This window comes from Wyeomyia smithii, chromosome 1 (assembly GCF_029784165.1).
Source record: "Wyeomyia smithii strain HCP4-BCI-WySm-NY-G18 chromosome 1, ASM2978416v1, whole genome shotgun sequence".
Classification (NCBI taxonomy): Eukaryota; Metazoa; Arthropoda; class Insecta; order Diptera; family Culicidae; genus Wyeomyia; species Wyeomyia smithii.
Genome location: NC_073694.1, coordinates 24,261,064 through 24,283,713, shown reverse-complemented (window position 1 = coordinate 24,283,713; position 22,650 = coordinate 24,261,064). Strand labels below are relative to the sequence as shown.

The window sequence follows — 22,650 nt, the reverse complement described above, 5'->3', positions numbered from 1 at the left end:
CAATAGGTTATTTTTGTTACATAAATTCAACCGTAAAAGAATTTCTGATCGGTTGATGCCAAAACCTCGAAATTCTGAAAAGAAATGACTGATATATGAGCGCTCAAAACCTGACCACTTTTCCCTGGTTTTCCCCGGTTGAATTACTAGATTTTCAAATTAAGGTGCCTAACTTCGATATAGACGTTAGTCCAACGTCAAAAGGTTACAAAAGTTCTCAATCATTGCAAAAATAATTAACAAGGGTAAAAATTTTAGAAAATATTTCGAAAATGACTCAAAATAGCAGACAAATTTTAAAAGAAAAAGGGTCAAAGATCTAAAAATTTGTGAGAAAGTGGTATCAGAAAATTTGAAATCGTGCCAAACAGTGTTAGAAGCGGAAATTGTGCCAGAAAAGTGCGGAAAAACGGTAGAATGCAACACAGAGTGGAAAAAGTTCAAAAACTCCTTGAAGAACTTTGAAAAATGTCAAACATGTTTTAACATAGTCTTACGAAGTGGCGATAGGTTAACCAATATAACGTCATAAAAAGTTTATCCAAAAGTGTGAAGAAACCCGAAAAGCGGTAATAAAGGGTACAAAATATTGTGTTGAAGCATATTAAAATGCACAGATACAGTCCCTCTACAATTATGGGTCAGTCAACGTGATGTTCAAAAATGGATATAAAATCGGAAAATTATCAACTACGATTTTTTTACTATATATCTCTGTGTTCTGATGTGTACTTTCGATCAACAATTAGTTTCACTGCAGTTGATGCGTGTAAACCGGTTGGGAAGAAAAATATCACTTACATAACCAAAGACACAATTATGGGTCACTTTTGGCATTCAAAATCATTTAGACTTAAAAATCATCAAAATACATAACGCAAATTATTTTATTGTTATGAAAGCTTGATAATAAGAAATTTTATTCAGTCTTGTCGCATAATCATGTAAAAGTAATAAAAATAGCCAAAAAATCGACTGACCCACAATTGTGTACTGCAAGATGTAACATTACTACAATTATGGGTCACTTCAATTATTGCACCGAGTATAATTATAGTTTTTAGTGACATTTTTAACATTAAATCATTTCGTATGAATGAGGTTACAAGTGAGTTACAAAAAAAATACCACTGTTAATGAAAATTGTTCAGTTTCGTGAGAATAAAAGTGCGTGAAAGTGACCCATAATTGTAGCTGACCCATAACTGTGGAGGCACTGTATGTCAAAACATGTCAATCAGATGTAAAAATTGGATGACTTTCGAAAGATTCAAGAATAAAAATATATTATAAGAAATAAAATGTGTGTCCAACTATAATAAAAACTACGTAAAACAGTATTCAAAAGAGATGTAAGAACAATTGTCTAAAACGTCGATTATCGCAAAAAGTTTCAATTCTTCAAATACAAGTCAATAAGTGGTAAAAAAGTTTAAATAAACGTTAAAGTATTACAAAAAGTAGAAGAGGTTTTGCATGAGATACGACTGAAAGTTTACGTAGAATAACGACAGCCTGTCTTATATCAATGTATTGTTTGTAATAGGTTATGGGTTACATTCGATTAGAATTTATCAATTTTATGGTCTAAAGCGGTAAATTTTATCAATAATTCTTACTAACGCTAAGATTACGATAGACTATCATATTTATGTCAGTAACTTTTAACCAATACTAACAAAATACCTTTTAAATGGCAGGCAGCCTTGAAGAGGTTCAAAATAGTAACCAGTGTTGATTTACGGCCTCTGGATATCATCCTGATTCCAGGATTACTCATTTTAGTTGCAATTCTGTTATTTTAGGTGGTTTAACAGAAACCGGAAGTCACAATCAAAAGGCGTCTGAGGTCGATTACCGGGCTCTGGCTTTCATCCCGCTTAGTAAAAACCCATATCGGATGGTATTAGGCATTGTTTTTAGCTTTGATAAATCGAAATCTGCGTTCAAAACATGGTTCTCCATTTTTCAAGAGTCCAATAGTTAGCATCGTAGAATCACAATGTTTCGCATCTTCGTGGACGCTTAACTACTTTTGCAACCGATTGCTGCGAGAATGAAGGAAGTCTGTAGAAAAACTGACTGAGTTATTAGCATTCGAAGTTGGACAACTTTCGTGACGTTCTCGATGTTTTCGGTATTTCACTTCGCATCCCTATTCCAGAACATTACCGTAAGATGTAATTCTACGTCAAAAAATAATTGCCAAATCTGCCAAAAATGAGCCATGCAGGGAAAAGTACATAAAAAACTAGTGAAAATAATTTTAATATTCGTACCAGCAGTGTCGAAGTATCGAGAAATTGGAAAAGATTTGCAAAAAGTTAGGGGCCATCCATATACCACGTGCACTGATTTTAAACGGTGTTCACCTACCCTCCCATGGACAACTTCTAATATAAATTCTAAAAATTTTGTATGGACCGTGAACATTACACATGGATGAGCAAATAAGCATAACGGAAGTGCATAAATTGTTCGCAAAGCTTGAAGAAATGCAAAGAAAATGCAAAAAATGCCAAAATGACAGAGAAAAATGGCACAACAAAACAGTTGAAAAAAGCAAAAATCAATATATGTAGAAAAGTGTGTAAAATATGCCAAAAGGTTTAAAAGACGATTAAAAATTTTCAAAATATGTACAAAAAAGTTTCACAAAAAATGAAACAAGCACCAAGAAGTGTCAAAAGAATATCATAAATTAACATAAAAAAATTGCCGAAAGTCAGCACAAAGACCGTAAAATACACTGTTGAAGGATTTTTGAAAAGTTCTGAAGAGATTTAAAATATGTAAAATAATGTAGAAACAAAAATTGTAGAAAGATAAAAAGAAAAATAGTGTCAAAAATATGTCAGTGATGTAAGAAACAAAACAAAAATAGTGTGAATAATTACAGGGCCTGACAAAAACAAAATGTCGAAAAAGTGAAGTCACATAGTAATCTTGAAAAAATATCAAAAACAAGTCCAAACTGAAGGTAGAGTTTAAAAGCGTAGAAAATCAATTAAAAATCGCAAAATGATAAAAAAATGCCAATGAAAAGTCACAAAAGTGTTGAAAAACAAAAAAAGGACAGAGAAGCGTAAAAAATTCCAAAATATCAGAGCAGATGTAAAAGCTGTAAACAAGGGTAAAAATGAAAAGAGTCATATTGTATTAAAAAAAAAATAAAATGATAAAAAATGTCATAAAATATGGTGAATACAATTGCCAAGAGGTAGAAAAATCCAAAACAGTATAAAAATATTATCAAAAAATTTTCGGGCAAAAAAGTAGTCAGTAGATACTAGTTAAAGTCAAAATAGGTCAAAAACTAATTAAAAAATCGAAAAGGGTCAACAACTTTCAAGTGTGAAGAAATGATACAAGCGGTTGAAAAAAAAAACAAAAAAAAGTTGATAAAAGGTCAAAAATGGATTAAAAACGCGTTCGATTTTGTTAAGAAAAATAAAAAAATAAAAGTGGTAACAAAAATGTTCAATTAATTTCAAAAGTGTGTCAGTTAAGTATCAGAAAATGTTAAATAAATGCTTGGTACACTGTCGAAAAATAAGAATTTAGTTCAAAAAGAGTAACTGTCTGTCAAAATTGCTTGAATGTAATGACTCATCTTTCTTATCATATAGCAGCAGGAAAATGAAAAACAGAAGATAAAATGTCAAAAAAATATAAAAGAAAAAAAAGTGTTGGAAAACTATCAAGAAAACGTAAAACATGGGCAATAAGTGACAAGGAAGACCCAAAACAATTTTAGAGACTACTGAAAGCTTAATACAAAATATATAAAAAATGTAAAGCTTTAAAAAATAGTCAGAAGAGTGCATAAAACGAGTTCTAAAAGTGTGGGTAAAGTTTAGGAAAGATTTTTAAAAGAACTTCAAAGATTCCAAAAACTTGAATCAGTGCGGAAAGGTGAGAAATTGTCCTAAAACATCAAACAAATGCCAGGATAGTCTCAAAAAGTTTCAAAGAATGTCGAAAAAAGAGGCGTGTGTTAGATGAGTGCCAAAAAATGTTAAAATGAAAACTAAATGTATTGAAAAATGCTTGGAAAAGAAGGAACACATGACAGGAAACAATATATGTTTAATATGCGTCTAGAATGTATAAAAAGTTTAAAAAAATTAAACACGTTAAAATAGCTAAAGAAATTAAAGTGAAGTCAGAAGGGCAGAATAAATTAATATGAATGTAGAAAAACAAAATAAAGGGTATGAAAAGCATGTTAAAATAGAGTCGGGACAACCAGAAATGTATTCAAATCAATCAAAAATGACGAAAGAGAGTTGAAATGGTGTTAAAGATGCGTAAAAAAAGTACAAATATAGCTATCCAGGTTGAAAAATCGTAACAAAATAGATATGAGTGATAAACAGGTGTCAAATAGGTGTACAGTGTTGAAGAAGTCTTCAAGAGGTATCGAGAAATATCAAAATTTCACGAAACATCTAAAAGTAGTCGAAATTAAGTTTTATATTCGAACAAATGTGCAAAATGTGACAAACAATACAAAATGTGACTAAAACTACTGTATAAAAAAAGTTTTGCTATCGCTGAAAACAAATCCCAAAAATGTGAAATAGTGCATAAAACGTTGCAAAAAGTATCCAAAAGGAGTCATTAGAATGACGAGAAAGTATAAGTGTAAGAATCTGGCAAAGTATGACGAAATATTTTTCAAAGAAGTCATAAAAAGTTAAAATAGTGCCAAAAAATAGTAAAATAATTCTAAAACAAAACTATAAAAAAATGATAGAGTTTGTCCCGAAGTGCTAAAAATGTCACAAGAGCGTCGAAAAGTGGCAACAGAGTGACAAAATGATATCAAAATGTGTCAAAAAAGACATTAAAAAATGTAACAAAAATGTCCAGATAGTGTCAAAAACTTTTCAAATCATGTGCAAAAAGTCGGCGTCTTGAACTGTCCTACAGATCAGACGTTTTTTCGGTTGCTTGTGGACTGGTCTTTGACTGCCTATAGCTTCAAAGTTTGTGTTTTGTCAGTGTGTCTTTTAAAGACTACCTGAAAGTTATTTCCCATCAGTCTTTATCAAGACTACCTTCTTTTGAATTTAACATTTGTTTTAACTTTTTTCGTATCACCTGAATTGGCTGGACGGAAAAAGAAACCTCGCATCGCTGCGGGGAGGAAAAGAGAGGCATCCTTTCGTTATTTTGCCTGAGCAAGAAGCTGGTGAAATGGAAGTTACCAATAATGAAACTATACAAAATATAAAATCTTTAAAAAAGGAGAAAGTTCCACCTATTGTGGTAACTATTTCTTCTGAATTTAATATATTCAAAAAGGAACTTTCAACATTTGTTTCTGACGTTAAAGTTACCTATCAAATTGGCCGTAGAGGTGAATGCCGCTTATTAGCCGACTCAGTAAAGGGTCGTGATCGTCTTGTTCAGTATTTAACTGACAAGATGTACAAATTTTTTACATATGACACCAAGAACGCCAAGCCGTTCAAGGTTGTCTTGAAAGGTCTCACCAACGATCAAACCGTTGATGAGATCAAACTTACTTTAATAGAATTACTTGGCATAGCCCCTACCCAAGTAATTCTAATGAAACAAAAATCACGAGGCGAAAACAGTCAGAGAACTGGAATTTCCCTTGTTAATTATTTAATTCATTTTAACCGCAATGAGGTTAACAACTTAAAATTTTTTGAAAAAGCACATGCTTTGTATAATGTGCGTGTAAAGTGGGAAATTTATAGAAAGTATGGCGGAGGTGAAAAGCATATCACCCAATGCCGTACTTGCCAACGTTATGGCCATGGATCCAAATTCTGTAACATGGACCAAAAATGTCTTAATTGTGGAGACTCTTCTCACAAAAAGGACTCATGTCCTGTAAAAGAGAGTAAAAATTTTCGCTGTGCGAATTGTAACGGCAACCATATGTCAAATTTTTATCAATGCTCAGTCCGTTTATCAATTGTTAGGGCAAGGCAAGGAAAACAAAATTCAATTTCTCAATTAAAACCAACTTCAAAACAAAATTCTCCAAGCGTACCAGTGACGCATAGTTTACCTACTCCTTTGCATACCCGTTTAACTTATGCTTAGGTAGTTCGAACATTATACCGCCTAGTGTTGGTAGTTCAAAAATGACCATTAATATGGGTAAGCAAAACACGCTAGAAAATAATTGTACACCTATTACTCCAGCTAATATTGCTGCCGAAAATATTTTTTCTAATGTCAACTGCCTGGGACCTATTACGGCAGGTAAACTTTCTTTTTTGCAACAGGCAATGTTCGATCTTATGAACGCCATGTTGCAGGCAAAATCAATGTTTGAAGCCATTCAAATAGGCACAAATTTTACTATTAAAATTGTTTCTAATTTAAAATTTAGCAATGATTTTAAATAAAACAATTAAAATATTAAATTGGAATGCTCGCTCACTGAAGGCCAATGAGAATGAGCTTTTTAATTTTTTAACAGTAAATAATGTGCATATTGCAATTATTACTGAAACATTTTTGAAACCTAACATAAAATTAAAATATGATCCCAATTACGTGGTTCATAGATATGATAGGATTCAGGGTTCCGGCGGTGGAGTTGCAATTGTTATTCATCGCCGAATCAAACATCGTGCTCTTCCCCATCTTGAGACGAAAGTTATTTAAACTTTGGGAATTGAAGTTCAAACTGAACTTGGGATTTTATTTATTGCCGCAGCATATTTACCATTTCAATGCACACGCGAGCTCAAAAATTATTTTAAAGGTGATTTACAAAAACTCACCAGAAATCGTTCGAAATTTTTCATAATCGGCGATTTTAACGCTAAACATCGTTCATGGAATAATTCTCAAAGTAATTCCAATGGCAAAATTTTATTCAATGATTGTTCTTCAGGATACTATTCTATTTTGTCTCCGAATAGTCCTACATGCTTTTCTTCTGTAAGAAACCCTTCAACAATTGATTTGGTGCTAACAGATCAAAGTCATGTGTGTAGTGATTTGATCACACATGCTGACTTTGATTCTGACCATCTTCCAATAACTTTTTCTTTATCACATGAATCAGTTTTAAACCCTATGAGCTCTGTTTTTAATTATAACAAGGCTAATTGGGAAAGATACAAAACTCATATTGAGAGAAAATTTCAATAATGAGCTTGATTTGCAAAACGAAGTGAATATTGATTCCGCTTTGGAAGCATTAAAATGTGCAATTGTTGATGCCAGGAATTATTCTGTTCCAAAGGCTCAAGAGAAATTTGATTTATCAATAATTGACGAAAATCTTCAACTTCTAATTCGTTTGAAAAATGTCCGCAGACGTCAATATCAACGTTCTCGTGACCCTGTTTTTAAAACTATTTATAAAGATTTACAAAAAGAGATTAAACATAGATTTACTCTTCTGAGAAATCAAAATTTTGAGACTAAAGTTGAAAAATTGAAACCATATTCAAAACCATTTTGGAAGCTGTCGAAGATTCTTAAGAAACCTTCAAAGCCTATTCCAGTTTTAAAAGATGGTGAACGTTTTCTTGTATCCAATGAACAAAAGGCTCAAAGACTTGCTTAGCAGTTTGAGAGTGTTCATAACTCAAATTTGAATTTTGTGAGTCCAATTGAAAATGAAGTCACACGTCAATTTGATTTAATTTCTTCCCAGAATTTTTTACCTGCAGAAATAATTGAAACTAACATGAATGAGATTAAATCAATTATTAAAAATTTCAAAAATATGAAAGCACCTGGTGACGATGGAATTTTTAATATACTAATCAAACATCTCCCTGAGAGCACAATGGAATTTTGAGTGAAAATTTTCAATTGCTGCTTCAAAATTGCATATTTTCCCAAATTATGGAATAATGCAAAAATTGCTCCAATTTTAAAACCGGATAAGAACCCAGCTGAAGTTTCAAGTTTTCGACCAATCAGTTTGCTTTCTTCAATAAGTAAACTGTTTGAGAGAATTATTCTTAACAGAATGATGTCACACATCAACGAAAATTCAATTTTTGCAAATGAACAGTTTGGATTTCGCCATGGGCATTCCACAACTCATCAATTGCTCAGAGTTACTAATATGATACGAGCTAACAAATCTGAAAGTTATTCCACTGAAGCTGCTCTTTAAGACATAGAAAAAGCATTCGACAGTGTTTGGCATAAAGATTTGATTGCGAAATTGCAAACTCTTAATTTTCCAGTTTTCCTAATCAAAATTTTAAAAAATTATCTTACTGATCGAACTCTGCAGGTTGTCTATCAGAATTCAAAATCTGATAGATTTCCTGTCAGAGCAGGTGTACCTCAAGGTTCAGTCTTGGGTCCAGTCCTGTACAACATATTCACTTCAGATCTTCCTGATTTGCCTCCAGGATGCACAAAGTCATTGTTCTGCGATGATACAAGCATTTCCGTAAAAGGAAAAAGTCTTCGTGTCATATGCAGTCGATTGCAGAAAAGTTTAGATATTTTTTCTTCCTACTTGCAAAAGTGGAAAATTTCTCCCAATGCTTCTAAAACTCAAATGATAATTTTTCCGCATAAGCATAGGGCTTCTTTCCTCAAGCCAAACAATAATCACGTTGTCAAGATGAATGGGGTTATTTTAAGTTGGTCTGACAAGGTTAAGTACTTGGGACTAATTTATGATAAAAAACTTATTTTCAAAGAGCACATTGAGAGTATACAAGCCAAGTGCATCAAATATACGAGATGTTTATATCCTCTCATTAACAGGAATTCAAAACTTTGTTTAAAGAACAAACTTTTGATTTACAAACAAATTTTTAGACCAGCAATGCTTTATGCTGTACCGATCTGGTCAAGTTGCTGTTCAACAAGGAAGAAACCGCTCCAAAAAATTCAGAATAAATTTCTGAAAATGATTTTGAAGCGTCCTCCTTGGTTTGGTACACTCGAATTACATAGATTTACTGGTGTTGAACCATTAGAAGCTATGTCAAATAAAATTATTAACAATTTTCGACAAAAATCGTTGCAATCCTCAATTGCTACGATAAGCTCTCTTTATAGCCAATAAGTTAGCAATTAAGTTAGTTGTAAGTTTACTTCCCCTTTTCTGACAAGTAGGTTTAAATCCCTACGAATGATAAGTCCTAATTGCGAAAGCAAACAAATCCTAACAATTGAAATTACAAATTTCTAACAGTGTTGAGAAGTCACCATTTGTGATTGGACACACATACTCATTATTTACTAATATTTATCATAAATACTTAAGCAAATCCCCCCTTAAAAAAAAAAAAAAAACAATGTGCAAAAAGTCAAAATAAATAATAAGAACACTTTCAAAGTGTCGAAAAGTTTTTTTTAGAAAATTGTAAATAAGTAACATATGTAATTTGGAAAAAAATTGAGGGTACTAAAAGCATCAGGAAAGTCTGAAAAAAGTGTGAAAAAAGACCTAGATTAGAGAAAAAAAAAATACATGAGAAGTGTCTAAAAATTCTAAATTAGTTAAAAGTGTGGTATAAAGTTGTCAAGGGAAAAGATAAATGTGAGCAAAATGGTACAAACTTGCCAAGAAAGTATGAGAAAAATAAAAAATCTAAAAATTATTATGAAAGTTAAAAAAAGTATTGGAAGTCGTCAACAAGAGGTAGACTGAATTTTATGATTAGTTTTTTTTTCTTCTCGTTCAGCAAAAATTGAAATATGAATCAATCATCATAAATAACTTTTTCCAATAAAGATAAACTTGACTAGTTTGCCTTTCCGTTTCCGGAAGTAAAAACTCCAAACACAAGTTGTTCAGTCAGTATTCTTGTAGTTGGTTATCGATGTTCACTGTACATAGTGAAAAATTTCCACCTCTTGGCAAGAAACTATAAACAAAAACTTGTTATGCCACATCGTCTTCTCTCACATGTCTGTTTATGCAAAGACAGTTTCCGATAGAAGTGTCCCATTACTCCGATATGAATCGTGTCTTACATTGCGAATGTAGCACGTGCAATATGCTCTTCTATCGATCATTTCAGCTTACCTTGAGAGGTAAGAAATTCAATAAAATACTCATCAAGTTCTTGTAAACGCCCGGAAGGCTGAATTTTCCACCCGTTTTGAAGTTGAACCGTAATGCAAGCTACAATTAAACCACTCTTACCATCTCATAATCGTTCCATTCAATTGACTCCGAACTCGGCACAGTTGGCGGTGGCTTCCGGATTCGAAACGAAAGTGCATAGGAAACCTGCCTTTCACTTTGTTAGCGTCCGCTTTCTACTATCGCTTCATCGTCGTAGTCATCATCATCATCATCATCAGCAATAACCATTCTCAACTAAGGACTGACACAAGTTTGGACTGAAAGTTTGGAACAATTTCCCGCAAGATAAGAGACGGCATAATTTAAATAAATTCACAATTGAAGTAGTTGCTGCTGCTGCTGAGGCAGCAGTTTCACAGTTGGTCACAAGCTGCGACAGGTACGACGACGACGACGGAATGAAGGGGAATAAAACTTTCCGGTGTTTCTCAAGAAGACGAACCGGCAATAGTTGTGGCTAAGATGGAGCCAAAGTTTTATATTTCTCTGTCTCTTTAGTCCTAAAGACGCAGCAGATCGAGAGGTAAACCGGAAGGGCCGGCACACTTTTTAACGAGTTTCCTCGCGGCGGTGAACATTTGTCCAAATCGGAAGAAAAATAGATGAAAAATCAAAAGTTTATGACAGCTCCGTTGTCTCGCGGAAGATTCGAAAGGAACGCCACCGCCGGCCGTCGCGTCGTTTCGATTCATTAGCGGATAGATAAATTAACTTACCTCCTTTCTCGACGGCGTCCACAACCTCGCTGACGCTCACGCTGCCACCGGCGTTGTCCTTCAGCGGGACATTAAACGACGAATAGAGTGGCGATTTGTGGGCGAAGTGCTTCACGTAGATGGCGTCGGTCGAGTCCGCGTTCAGGTCGTTTTCGGTTTTGCACGCCACCAGGAATGTTTCGCAGGGAAGACTCATGAACTGATCGCCGTTCCCTCCGGCAGGCGGTGCTCCCTGTTCGGTTCCGTTAAGAGCGTAAACCGCCGGAGCATCCAGGGCTTCGTTATCGAGGTTGTTTAGCTCGTACGCGTTTGTGTTGGCGACTGTTTGAATTCGAGAAAAGAAAGCAAGTTACAAACGGATGAAAATCGATTGATCAAACGGTGACTTACCGGAGAACTGAAACCTCGGCTTCCGAGAAGACGTCGGAGTGCTTCCACTTTCACCAGCCAAATCAAGAAAGTTCGGTCTACGCTGTTGTTCGTCACCATTTTCACCCTCGTACAGACTTTCTGCGTCGATCTCGTCATCACAGTAATACAACTCATCCAGGTTCGGTGTTTGAACCGGAGGAAAGGCCGCCGTTCCACTGCAGGATCTGCACGATGCACTGTGGAAGACACCCGCCGCCGGGACCATCTGCGGCTGTTGGTGGTGATGGTGCGGATGATGATGGTGCTGCAGATACGAGCTGCCCTGGCTCACGATCGTGGATGTTTCCGAGTCTGAATAGTTGGACATCGAATCGCCACCGGAATGTTGAAAGCCATGGTTGTCGTAAGACTTCTTCGACTGTGGTGTCGGGGGTAAACCTCGCCGCAGCCGTCGAGGCGAAGCGTTACTAGATTTCACGGAGGAAGAACTGGTTGAACCTCCACCGGAATTGTTGCTATTGGCCGATTGCTTGCGATGGGCAATATCCGTTAGCAGGTTCAGTGCTTCCGGCCGAAGGTTCGGCTTGGGTCTTCCGGATCCATGTCCAACGGTAGACGTGGATGCTGATGAGCAAATTCCGGCAGGACATTCCTCCATTCCACCACCAACCGTGAGAGGCGATTGACCGGACAGAGGCGTTTGAGCTTGATCTCGGTAGAGACGTAGCTTGACGACATCGGCAGCCTGCCGTAGAAATATCACAGCTTCTTCGTGGGTCATCTGCGAGATAGGAACATCGTTCACGGCTACGATCTTGTCGCCTGGTTTGATGCGGCCATCGTTAAGGGCCGGATCGCGCACCAGCGCCCGCACGCAGTGTCCCAGCACGGATTCGTCCTCCTTGCGCAAGGTGAAACCCAGCGAACCCTGCTGCTTGGTGAGGATGATCTCGAACTCCTGCGAATAGTTTGGATAGTTTGAACATTTTAGATGAAATAATTTAATGTAAATTTGTATACTCTTTTCTTAAAGCATCAAGTGGTTTCTTCTAGCAATTGAGGTAGGCAATTAGGCATACTTTCTCTATGCTCTCTGTTAAATTTGTTCGTCGTTTCTGATTTTCTTAGGATTGTTTACTCTCGTATGTTTTCTGTCCATATAACTTTTCGGCTTCTAACTTTTTTGTTAATTTGCATAGCAGGTATAAAAATTTTTTTTTTTAATTTTCTGTTTATTACGATTTTTTTTTTTTCTGGTTCATAGTTGAATTGATGTCATCTGATTCAACTCCAGATAGTACTTTTTTAGTCCAAATTTACAATGTTTTGTTTTTACTATAAAAAATGAACGTTACAAAATATGTTACAAAAATATTTAAAATTGCCTAAATGAGTCAAAAGAGTGTTGAAAATACCAGCTCAAAGTGTTGAAAATGAACAATTACTTAAAAAAGTCACAAAAAAGTGCTTAAAACTTCAGAACAAAATTTCAAGGGATGATATAAAAGTGTGGAAAAAAAATTAAATAAAAAATCCACTGACAAAAAAGTGTTAGTACTGTAAAATCATCCGTTAATCAGTTGTTCTCAATTGTGTTCTGCAGAGTTAGAGTTACACAGTTGTTCTTCTTTTTTTGTTTTTTCCTCGATTCTTTCTCTCTTATTATGTTTCTTGTTAGTTTTGTTCTGATTTGCTGATTTTTATTTTTCATTTTGTCTCTCTTTTGAGAGTGTAGATGTAATACTTTTCTATGTTTTCTATTATTTGGTATTTTTGTTGCTATTTTCTGGTTTATAATAAAATTGTATTTTGCATCAGTTTTAAATAATTTTATCCTTCTTGGCTCAAATTGTAATCCTTTTAGTATCTTCTTTATTTTTAAAAAGGGTCTAAAATGTCGTAAGAATATAAATAAGTGTCCAAAATAAGTCAAAAGATTGTCGACAAAAGTTTCAGAGATGCCTACAAAAATGTCAAACGTATGGAAATGTTACGAAGATAATGTGAAAAACGTGTTAAAAGTATTAAAATGGGTTGAAACAAACATCTAGAAAAAGCATATGATAACTAGTGACGAATATAAAAAAACACTCTAGAAGTTTAGACTTTTTGTCTTTCAAACATTTAAAATATTCCACTTTTACACTTTTAGACTTCCAGACTTGTGGATTTTTTTGTTTTTTCGACATGTACATTTTGAGACTTTCGAAGTTATAGAGTTAATAATACGAATAAGTAGGGTTCGCCTACAAGAAATGACAAGACAATAATAATACTAATAATAATAATAATACTAATAATAATAATACCGATGAGAAAGATGCTAAGAGGAATAGATTATAAACCCCAATGCATAACTAAGAATAAGGAATCAATTGCGGGGAGTTGGAAGGCAGAAGAGGTCCAAAGATTATCGAAAGATCATTCGGCTCACAACGTATTAAGCATATAATTCTACTGAATGACGAATGACGACCAGCAAGAAGCAGGGTTTTCACAAAAAAAAATCGAAAACTCATATACAGAGTTATACAAATATTATTCCTACCTAGAGGCCAGCATAACAGGCTTATTTTGGCCATTCTCTTCAAGAAGACTCATATCATATGAGAAGAGGGGCGGATGTAACGTCACCCACCCATCGTTCTTCTCACATTAGTTCACACGGTTCCGTCACTATGTTTGAGAATCGGTCTTCTATCAGGTGATGAAATACCAACAACCATAATGCATACTAGTATACAACCTTCTGCTGTCTTCAACTAGGATTGAAATGAAAAACCGCAAAAATCTGTGCATACGAACAATTATTGAAAAGAAGGTCAGTCAGTACCATCGCCCAAGGTACTCAGCGTTGCGAGTGGCCTAGATGAGTTCAGAAATCGAGAGCATATTTAGTAGCCGCTCTTAACTCTCCTAGACATCGTTCGCTCATATATCGCCTGTACACAAGTGTCAAAATGAATGAAAAAACTTTAAAATAAAGTGACAAAATGTCAAAAGAGAATAGATAAAGCTTCAAAAATAAATGAAAAATTGCACAAGTAGAGAGCTGTGAAAAATGTAACGAAAATGTGGCTTCTCAAAAAGCATATTTAATTACTACCCCTGAACAGATTTTAAATGCCATTGTTTTGAAGGTTGCCTCAAACTTGTGGTATAATAATTAGCATTACTTTTTTAAAGTAAATTGGTAAAAAGTTGAACTGAAAATCAATAAATTTCGTTTAGTTTCGTAGCATTCAACCAATCACCAGCTCGCTTCGAAAGCTGAGAACAGAAAAATATAACATAGAATTGTAGGTATTTGCCATGTGTCGTTATGAATGCATTCAACGTTGCTTTTACTAAACAGGTCTTGAACACTAATGTCTAAATCGATTGGAGATATTTTTCCTAAACTTCAGGTATAATATTTGGCATAACTTTCCAATTAAAAACCAGTGAAAAAAAAAACCAGAACTCAAATGGAAAAGCAGCGACAATCCAATCACAAGCTCGCTTTCTGTATTTGATGTTTATTTCTGAGCTATGTTGTGAGAGGCTCCACCTTTTTTTGTAAGTTATATAGTTTATTCCATACGAATGTACGGAAAATGAATCTCGTTTCGTTTGGTCATCCAGCGAAATCGAACCGCTTGGGTTGTCACAAACGCAACAATATATATAGGATGATGGATGGGAGCAGATACCAGTAGTACTACTGTTGCGTGTTGCATTTTGCTGATGTGCGACTGGGGAAAAATTCTGCCAGTGCTGACGTTAACTGTAGCAGACATAAGTATGAAGTTCGAAATCCTGCTGTGTAGTCAAGCTATAATCGTCTTATATTGTTTTTAATGACGTGTTGTGAATTTTCTAAGCATGACGTGCCGAACTTTTACAATAATATGCACAGTATCATCGAATTGTGGTGAACATAACACTACTGCGCATCTGCAGCGGCTTATAATCGAGGTTGTATTCTGATGAAAATTATTAAGTTCTTCCAAATACGTGTAATAGTTTTGGAATTGTCTAAAACTAGGGTGAACCAAATTTTGATGAAATCGAGTATCTAACTTTTCTATCTTTGTGAATAAAAGAAAAAGTTGTTCTACAATAAAAAAATTAAAGCGAAGTATTTTTTCCAATCTAAATCGCTTATTTTCAAAGATCGAAAAAACTTTTTCCAGCAAAGTTGCTTGAGAATAACGGAGCTATAATATTGTAGAATAACTTTTTCTTCTATCTACAAAGATATGAAAGTTAAATACATGATTTCATCGACAATTCGGGTCACCCCAATTTTTGAAAATTTTTAACAAGCGCTTTATCATATGTAGCAACTTTGAAGAAGAAAGTTTTTCTCTAAAATATTGCTATAGAGCTCTAAACCCAAATTTCCTCCCTAATTCGGTTTCTGGACTATTGTGCATTAAGTGTTTCTCAAGTTTTCGTTTGAATCGAGTGTTTTCCATTTCCTGGTTTCCAATCTTTATAATATGAAAATGTGTGTTGATGCTTCCATCTATGTTGTTTTTGTTTTCCTATTTTTCTTCTTTTTCTTAAATTAGTTTTTGATGTTCAATTGTTTGTACGCTTTTCATTCATTCTGAAACATAATTGTTTTTTTTTTGTTTACACATTTTTAACATAATTAACATAATGGTTTTTAATGTTCACACATTATTATGTTTTACTAGTAGTATATTTCTATAACGTATTTTAACGTAGGATTACGCTTTACGGCATCATATATAGGGGTATAAATTGAAAAACCGAAAATATCGAGAGCATCACGAAAATTGTCCACTTTCAAATGCTTAAAACTCAGTCAGTTTCCAACGAATTGCCTTCATTCTTACAGCACTCGAATGGAAAATTAGCTGTGCATCCACCAAAATACGGAAAATTGTGATTTTGTGATGCTAACAATATCCAATTGAGTCATTGGAATTCCAGAGTTGCGTTCATCTACGTTGCACTTTTTTGTACAGAATGTAGAAAAATATCAGGGAAATTAATGTTATATTTCAGGGAAAATCAGGAAATTTAGTTGTGAAAAATTTTTCGCCACCCTGTGATGAACGCATATTTCGACCAATCAGAGAGCTGAAACATGACCTTCCTCTACGACACAGCCAAAACTAAGATATACAAACGATTTGACTTCATAACCAATTTGTTGTTGTTGTTGTTTACACTCCACAGAGACACGCCAACCGAAAGCTTAACTCTCAGTAGTCACGTATAAAAGCTAGCATTTAGAAATTGTGTCTTCATTGTATAACCAATTACTACAGCAGAGAACGGGAGACTCTTACTGGAAACTAGCTCGATCCGAAATCGGCACAGCAGACGGACTGAATATGTCCGGTCATGTTAGTAATATTGTCCGGATCTGTTAAGTTTGCTATAAGCCATTTGTCTGCGAGGGTGCCGGTTGCGTGTGTATATGATCGTCATGTTTGCTGAGGCATTCTATGGAAAATAAATAAAAATAAAGTGTTTTTAGGATGTCCTTCCCGATTTCGCTGAAATTTTGCACAGTTTTTCCCAGTTGATAAAGAGGTCATTCTACACTATCAGTTCTTCATGAAGACTCACGAGTGCTGTTTCAGAAGGGCCTATCCAAAAATGTTACTGATGAATAAAATATTTTGTATCGGAAAAATGACTTGTTTGATTGAAATGGTGTCTTCAGCAAAGTTGTACGTAATAAAATTGCAATTCTAAAAAAAATATATACACTACATACATTTTTATCTGGGCCAAACATTCCAAATTGTCACAAAATCTAAAATATCTCAAAAAGTACCTTTTTTAAAAATCTAATTTTTTACGCATTGAAGACGACAGTATGTATTACCATCTGTCAAAATTTGGTGATGGTAAAATAGAAAAAAAAAGTTATGAACGTTTGAATATTTTATCATTTTCACTCAGAACTTATTTTTGAGAATTTTTTCCCTTGTTGTTATAAATTATCGCTAAGAGCATGATACAAATCTAACGCGCTGTTTTTGTGGTATAATTAACTATTTAATCGATTATACCTGCCATGCTATCATACCTACCTATATTTTTTCCCAGCCAAATAGCTGCTATAACTACACGCAAAAGTTCAATTTATTACTTGGAGAGTATTTCAAAAATATTTTCCTTCGTGTAACAAATCTATGACTTATCAAGTAATAAAATTCTACTCTTGTTGAGTAACAACCCTTACTGTCATATAATTTGCACATGTTGCAAGATCACGAGTATCTAATGATAAACGGTTACAACTGCTTGCAAAACTTTTACTTGAAAAGGTAAATGAAAAATTATCCTCATCACCAGTCGTTTTACAACACACACTGTCGTGTCTTAAATGAATTAGATCGCTGCATTAATACAAACACAGCAGATGATGTCTCGCTTACACATGCAACACGGCTCTTGCTTGTATGTTTCCTACAAAACTGCATACAAGCGCGTAACTTTATTACTTTTTGGTTGTTGTCATCTTATCAGTAGCAACAACTATATAGTAATTTGTTCCTGGATTTTAGCGTGAGGGAAGGGTTAAAGTGCGGGATTGGTGGGCGTCTTAGAATAAACCCATGCGTAGTAGTACCTCTAACACCGAACAGTCTGATTTTATTTAGCTTCGAAATAGTGACCAATCGCTACCCCTATGTGGTTTCATTGAAAGTTTTAAAACACTAGCTTTAAACGACGTAAATCATAAAAAAATGTTTTACAAACTCCAACAAAGTGTCGAAAAAGTGATAGAATTGTGTTTAATATTTTCAATTTTCACGACTCGTTTGTTTGTGATTATGCTTTTTGTTTTTGACTCCTAGATTTGTGTTTTTTTTTGCTTTTCCGTTTTGATAAATTTTTATTTGTTTTCCTATTGGGTGTTTATTTTCCTGCTTGACTGATTGCACATACCTTGATTTGGTTTGTCTTTGTACATTCGGTGACTCTTATCTTTCATAATTCAACTCTTTTAATTTCTTTGCTGTAAACAATTTTTAATCAATTTTTTTTCAGTTTATTTGATTTTTCTTCCGTCTAAATATGTTTTTGTATTAGTTGGTTAATAGTTTATGTGTATTATGTGTTTGCCTGACTACCTCTTTTTGTACTTATTCTACTTTATCTGATCTTTTTCATAATCTTCCCAATTTGTGCGACCTGCAAATTTCTTGTATTTTCTTAGTGCTCTTCTTTTTAGCTTTAATTATTCTATATCTTAACTTAAATTTTTTTTTCTTGGTCGTTTGCTTAGACTCAGACTGACTTTGGTCTCGATCACACAGAGTTTTATAGACTCATTATCAGTTATCAGCGTCAGCTGACTCTCGTGTGTGTGTGATGAGACATTCCGTTCAGTCGTATAAATAACGCTTGCACAGCAGTGTGCGTAGTTAGGGATGAGCAATAGAAAAAGTCGGCAGTAAAATGTGATACGCATGTGGGTTGTGGAACAGTACCACCGTCTCCCGTAGTTTAATTGGTCAAAACACCATGCCGGAGACAGGGAGATTGCGGGTTCAAGTCCCGCCTGGATGCGGTATATTTGTCCTAATCTGTATCTTATTTTCAGTTCGCTTATTTTTCGCTTCCCCTGCTGCACACAGTGTCTGCCTTAATGAACTTGTTTACTCAGAATCAATTATTTTTTCGAGTGTTTGTGTTTCATTGGTTGATTATAGTTTTTGCTGTTATTTTTTAAACCTCGTTTGCTGTGTTTTACTTCCAATTTACACTCGTTTTTGAAACTTGTTCATATTTTCCCATCTCGATAACTATTTTTTGCGTTCCTTTCCTGCTTTTTTTGAATGCAGCTTAGTTTTTCGAGTTTGTAAGGAAATTTAGAAAATGGCAGGAAGTTTAAAAACGTGACTATAATATGTATGTAACAAATCAGTGTAAAATAGGTTATACAAAATTATCAAAAAACTGCCAAAAAAATAGTTCTGAAAACATACCATGGAACGGGGTGAAATTGATCAATTTTTATAACAATTTCCAATTACCTAGCTTCATGTACATTTTTCCCGAAATAGTATAAATTTAAAACAAGAACTGGTATGTGCTCCAGTACTCTATGGCTATTGGTGGTGAAGTAGACGATAGAAATTTCACCAATAGCCATAGAGTAACCTCTATGGCTATTGGTGAAATTTCTATCGTCTACTCATGAAATAAATTCGATAATTATATAAGGTACTATGAGGTAAATTGGGATGAAATTGATCACCATTGAATCCATACATTCTGTTGGCAATGTGCTTTTTTTCGATATTCTAAGGATAAATGATGATTTTTGTACTGAAAAATATCATTTACAGCTAGTTTGGAAACGAAAATAACGATATTTCAGGTTAAAATTTGTTTATTTTGGTTCACGAGCTGCTTGTTGCTAAATTTGCTCTTATTTGATCGTCGTTAGACCGATTTCCGTTAGACCGAATTCGGTTTGTTGCAAAAGCTCAAAAACTAGCTCTGAAATTAAAATCATTGTGGTTTCCTGCGAATTGATCAGTATTTCTTTACTGGTATGGAATGATCACTGTTAAAAATTTCATTTTTTGAGCTTTATCAAACTTTACTTACTTGTCCAAATTTAACGTAATTAATTTGACTGAGTTTTGACTGAGTTAGAAGAATTTTTCGAAAATATGAAAAATTGCACCGGGCATGCAAGGGTTAACTTTGACAGGTATGTGAATCATGCAAAAGTTGCGTTTAAGGACACGTTAACATTGCCTAGTGTTATAAGAGCAATATCATTTGATTAGTATTTTCAATCAAAGAAGCATAAAATATGTGTTCAAAAAATTGTGAAAAAAAAATATCAAAGAATATCAAAAAGTGCAAAACAAATGTGGAAAAATTAAATTAAAAAAATATAAAAACAGTATAAGTTGAGGAAATAAATATTAAAGTATTCAGACAACAATGTTGAAAAAATAAAATAAAAATAAAACATTGAACAAAAAAAAATTCTTGAAAACAGTTATTCGAAGAGTACAGTCTTTTTTTACTGTTTTCTAAGAATACATTTTCTGTACCCCGCTAGCAGTCGGGTAATCACATTAACAACTTATTCACAGCAGAGTATCAAAAAAGGAAACGAAATATGTATTTCGTGTGTTGATTCGGCATTGTTTGGAGGATGTTTTCGGAATAACCAGTGTAGAAGAGGGGGGAAACTATTTTTTTTTTCATAGAGACGTTTCTGTCAGCACTACTCAAACAGCATTTCGGTAACATCTCAAATCCACCGGAGATGTTTTTTTCCTGTTTCATTTGATTAAGACGAATGCCGTGTGGCGGCTGTTCAAAAAAGCCGGTATGACTAAAAATAATAACTTTCTCGCAAAGAAAAGCAAACTCGGCAATAGAACGGCTGTGTACTGAGGAATGTGTGTATCGTACCAAATGTTATATACAATCAATTGTTACAATGACTGTACGGAATGGAAATTTTCACTCCAAACCACATGTAAGTTATTTTAATGTTTATAAAGTAAAGTCCAGGTACAACATTCCTTCTGGAATTTGACCTTCTTTTGTTCGAACACAGACTCTAACGGTTTCTCCCAGGCGAGATTCGAACATGCAACCAGTGGCTTGTTAGGTCAGCATTATACCTCGAGATCAACTGGTAGGTTATCCTAATGTTTATTAGGCATCTAAAACTTAATTTCATTATAGGGTGGTTCATTTATTTTTCACTAGAGAGGTTCCGAAAAACAATTAAAATGAAATTCATTGTTTTTGAGTAAGAAAGAGGCAAACTTAGTAGAAAACTTATCTCTTTACATGGCAAAGAAAAAAGATTCGTGTATAGGGAACTAGACGGCAACGTTATAGACGCAAAACATTTTTTCTGTCGGCTGTTTATAATTTGCTAATACCACTACTGTCACAGAGGAACGGTCACCCCATCAAAAAACTGTCATTGCTGGGTACATTTTTTCTCTCGTTGTCAAACAACAATTAATAGACAAAAAATTTGACAAATACTAAAAACGTAGAACAAGCAGTAGCATTAAAAAAAAATTAAGAAATCAACGCTAAAATATGAGAAAAACAATTTAGTAAAACGTCATGAAGAATCTTGAGAGGCATGTTCAAGTTTTGGAAAAGAGTTATAGAAGTATCAAAGATGTGTCAAAATAGAAAAAAAAAGGTTTAAAAACATCCAAAATTTTCAAAAGTGCTTTAAAACTACTCCAAAACAAGTCAAAAATGTTGTTCAAAATGACTTTGAAGTGTGAAAAATGTTCTAATAAAAAGGTGTTAAAGACCTGACTACCCTCAGCAAATTTTTTTTTTTTTTCGTAAATTTATCTGTAATAACATTTGAAAAATCGCTATTTTCGAATGAGAAAAGTTGTCATAGGATGTGCTATAGGGAATTCATTTAAAAATATTGGGAAAAGTTTAACTAGATTTTTGGACAGAAAATTTTGCTGCCCAAAATTCTCAATTTAGTTTTAGGCACTCTTTAGGAAAAGAAGTTTTGCTAACAAAAATTTTTTTCAAGCGGCTTTCACTCTATACATAAACGTTTAGAAGCCCTTTGAAAAAACAGCTTATGCTTCTGTTTCTATTTTTTTATTTATTTCTTAAATCTAATTCTATGACAACGTTTCCTGTTAAATATGTTCTAATTTGCTGTTTTTCTTCCTTTTGAATATAAGTTTTTTTTTTAATTTTTCGGTACTGCTGTTCTGTGTGATTTGTACTATTTTGGTTTTGATATATATTATTTGATTTATTTTTGCTTTTTTCTTACACCGACAAATCCTACTTTTTTCAGATTAGAGCTTCTGTGTTGGACAAATTTTTGGCATTTCTATTAGCTTGCTTCTTATTTTTTCAACTAATTCTTCATATTTATTTTTGCCTAAGGATCCGTTTTCTGTTAGTATTTGCTTGTACTATTTTTACCGATTTCCTTTTAATCTATTACTTTTGTTCGTGTCAACTTTCACCTTTCTTTTTCCCCTTTTTTGTTTATAACGGGTCCAAAATATCAGAAAAATATTAAGAAGTGTCTAATTCGAAAGAAAAATGACAGTAATGTATCAAAAATTGTCAAAGCAAATAAAAAAACCTGAATTAATCCACCTAGCAGTGCAGAAACCTTTGTTATACTAACTAACACTACATAAATACTTATTATGCCAGTAAACCATAAATCGTTTAAAATTAAATTTTAAAAATAGTTTTACAGTGGATGAAACAAATACAATCATTGAGTCAAACTTCGACGTGGTTTTCACAAATATTGTGAATGTGAAGTCTGGGTTATATTTTTTCGACCCCAAACCATTTTTTTAAGCTGTCTAGGATAGAAAAAAGAATTTTTGACATAATCGAACGTACAGAAACAATGAAGACAACAATGATGCAAATTTCATTCTAGAACAGCATATATGTTTGTCAGCTCATTGCAACACTATTGATATAATTCCCCATAATCCAAGCTTAAATACCACAATC

General features: G+C 33.9%; 1 protein-coding gene across 3 annotated transcripts in view; it reads right to left on the bottom strand.

Moving 5' to 3' along the window:
• The window catches only part of LOC129717900 (uncharacterized), a 201,648-nt gene that overhangs the window by 8,863 nt on the left and 170,135 nt on the right, over positions 1-22,650 (bottom strand). For all 3 annotated transcript variants that reach the window (XM_055668169.1, XM_055668170.1, XM_055668168.1), the window contains 2 exons: positions 11,176-12,115; positions 10,786-11,106 (listed from right to left, as the gene is read on the bottom strand). In XM_055668169.1, the coding sequence (XP_055524144.1) occupies positions 10,786-11,106; positions 11,176-12,115 (1,261 nt within the window). The remainder of the gene's footprint in view (positions 1-10,785; positions 11,107-11,175; positions 12,116-22,650) is intronic.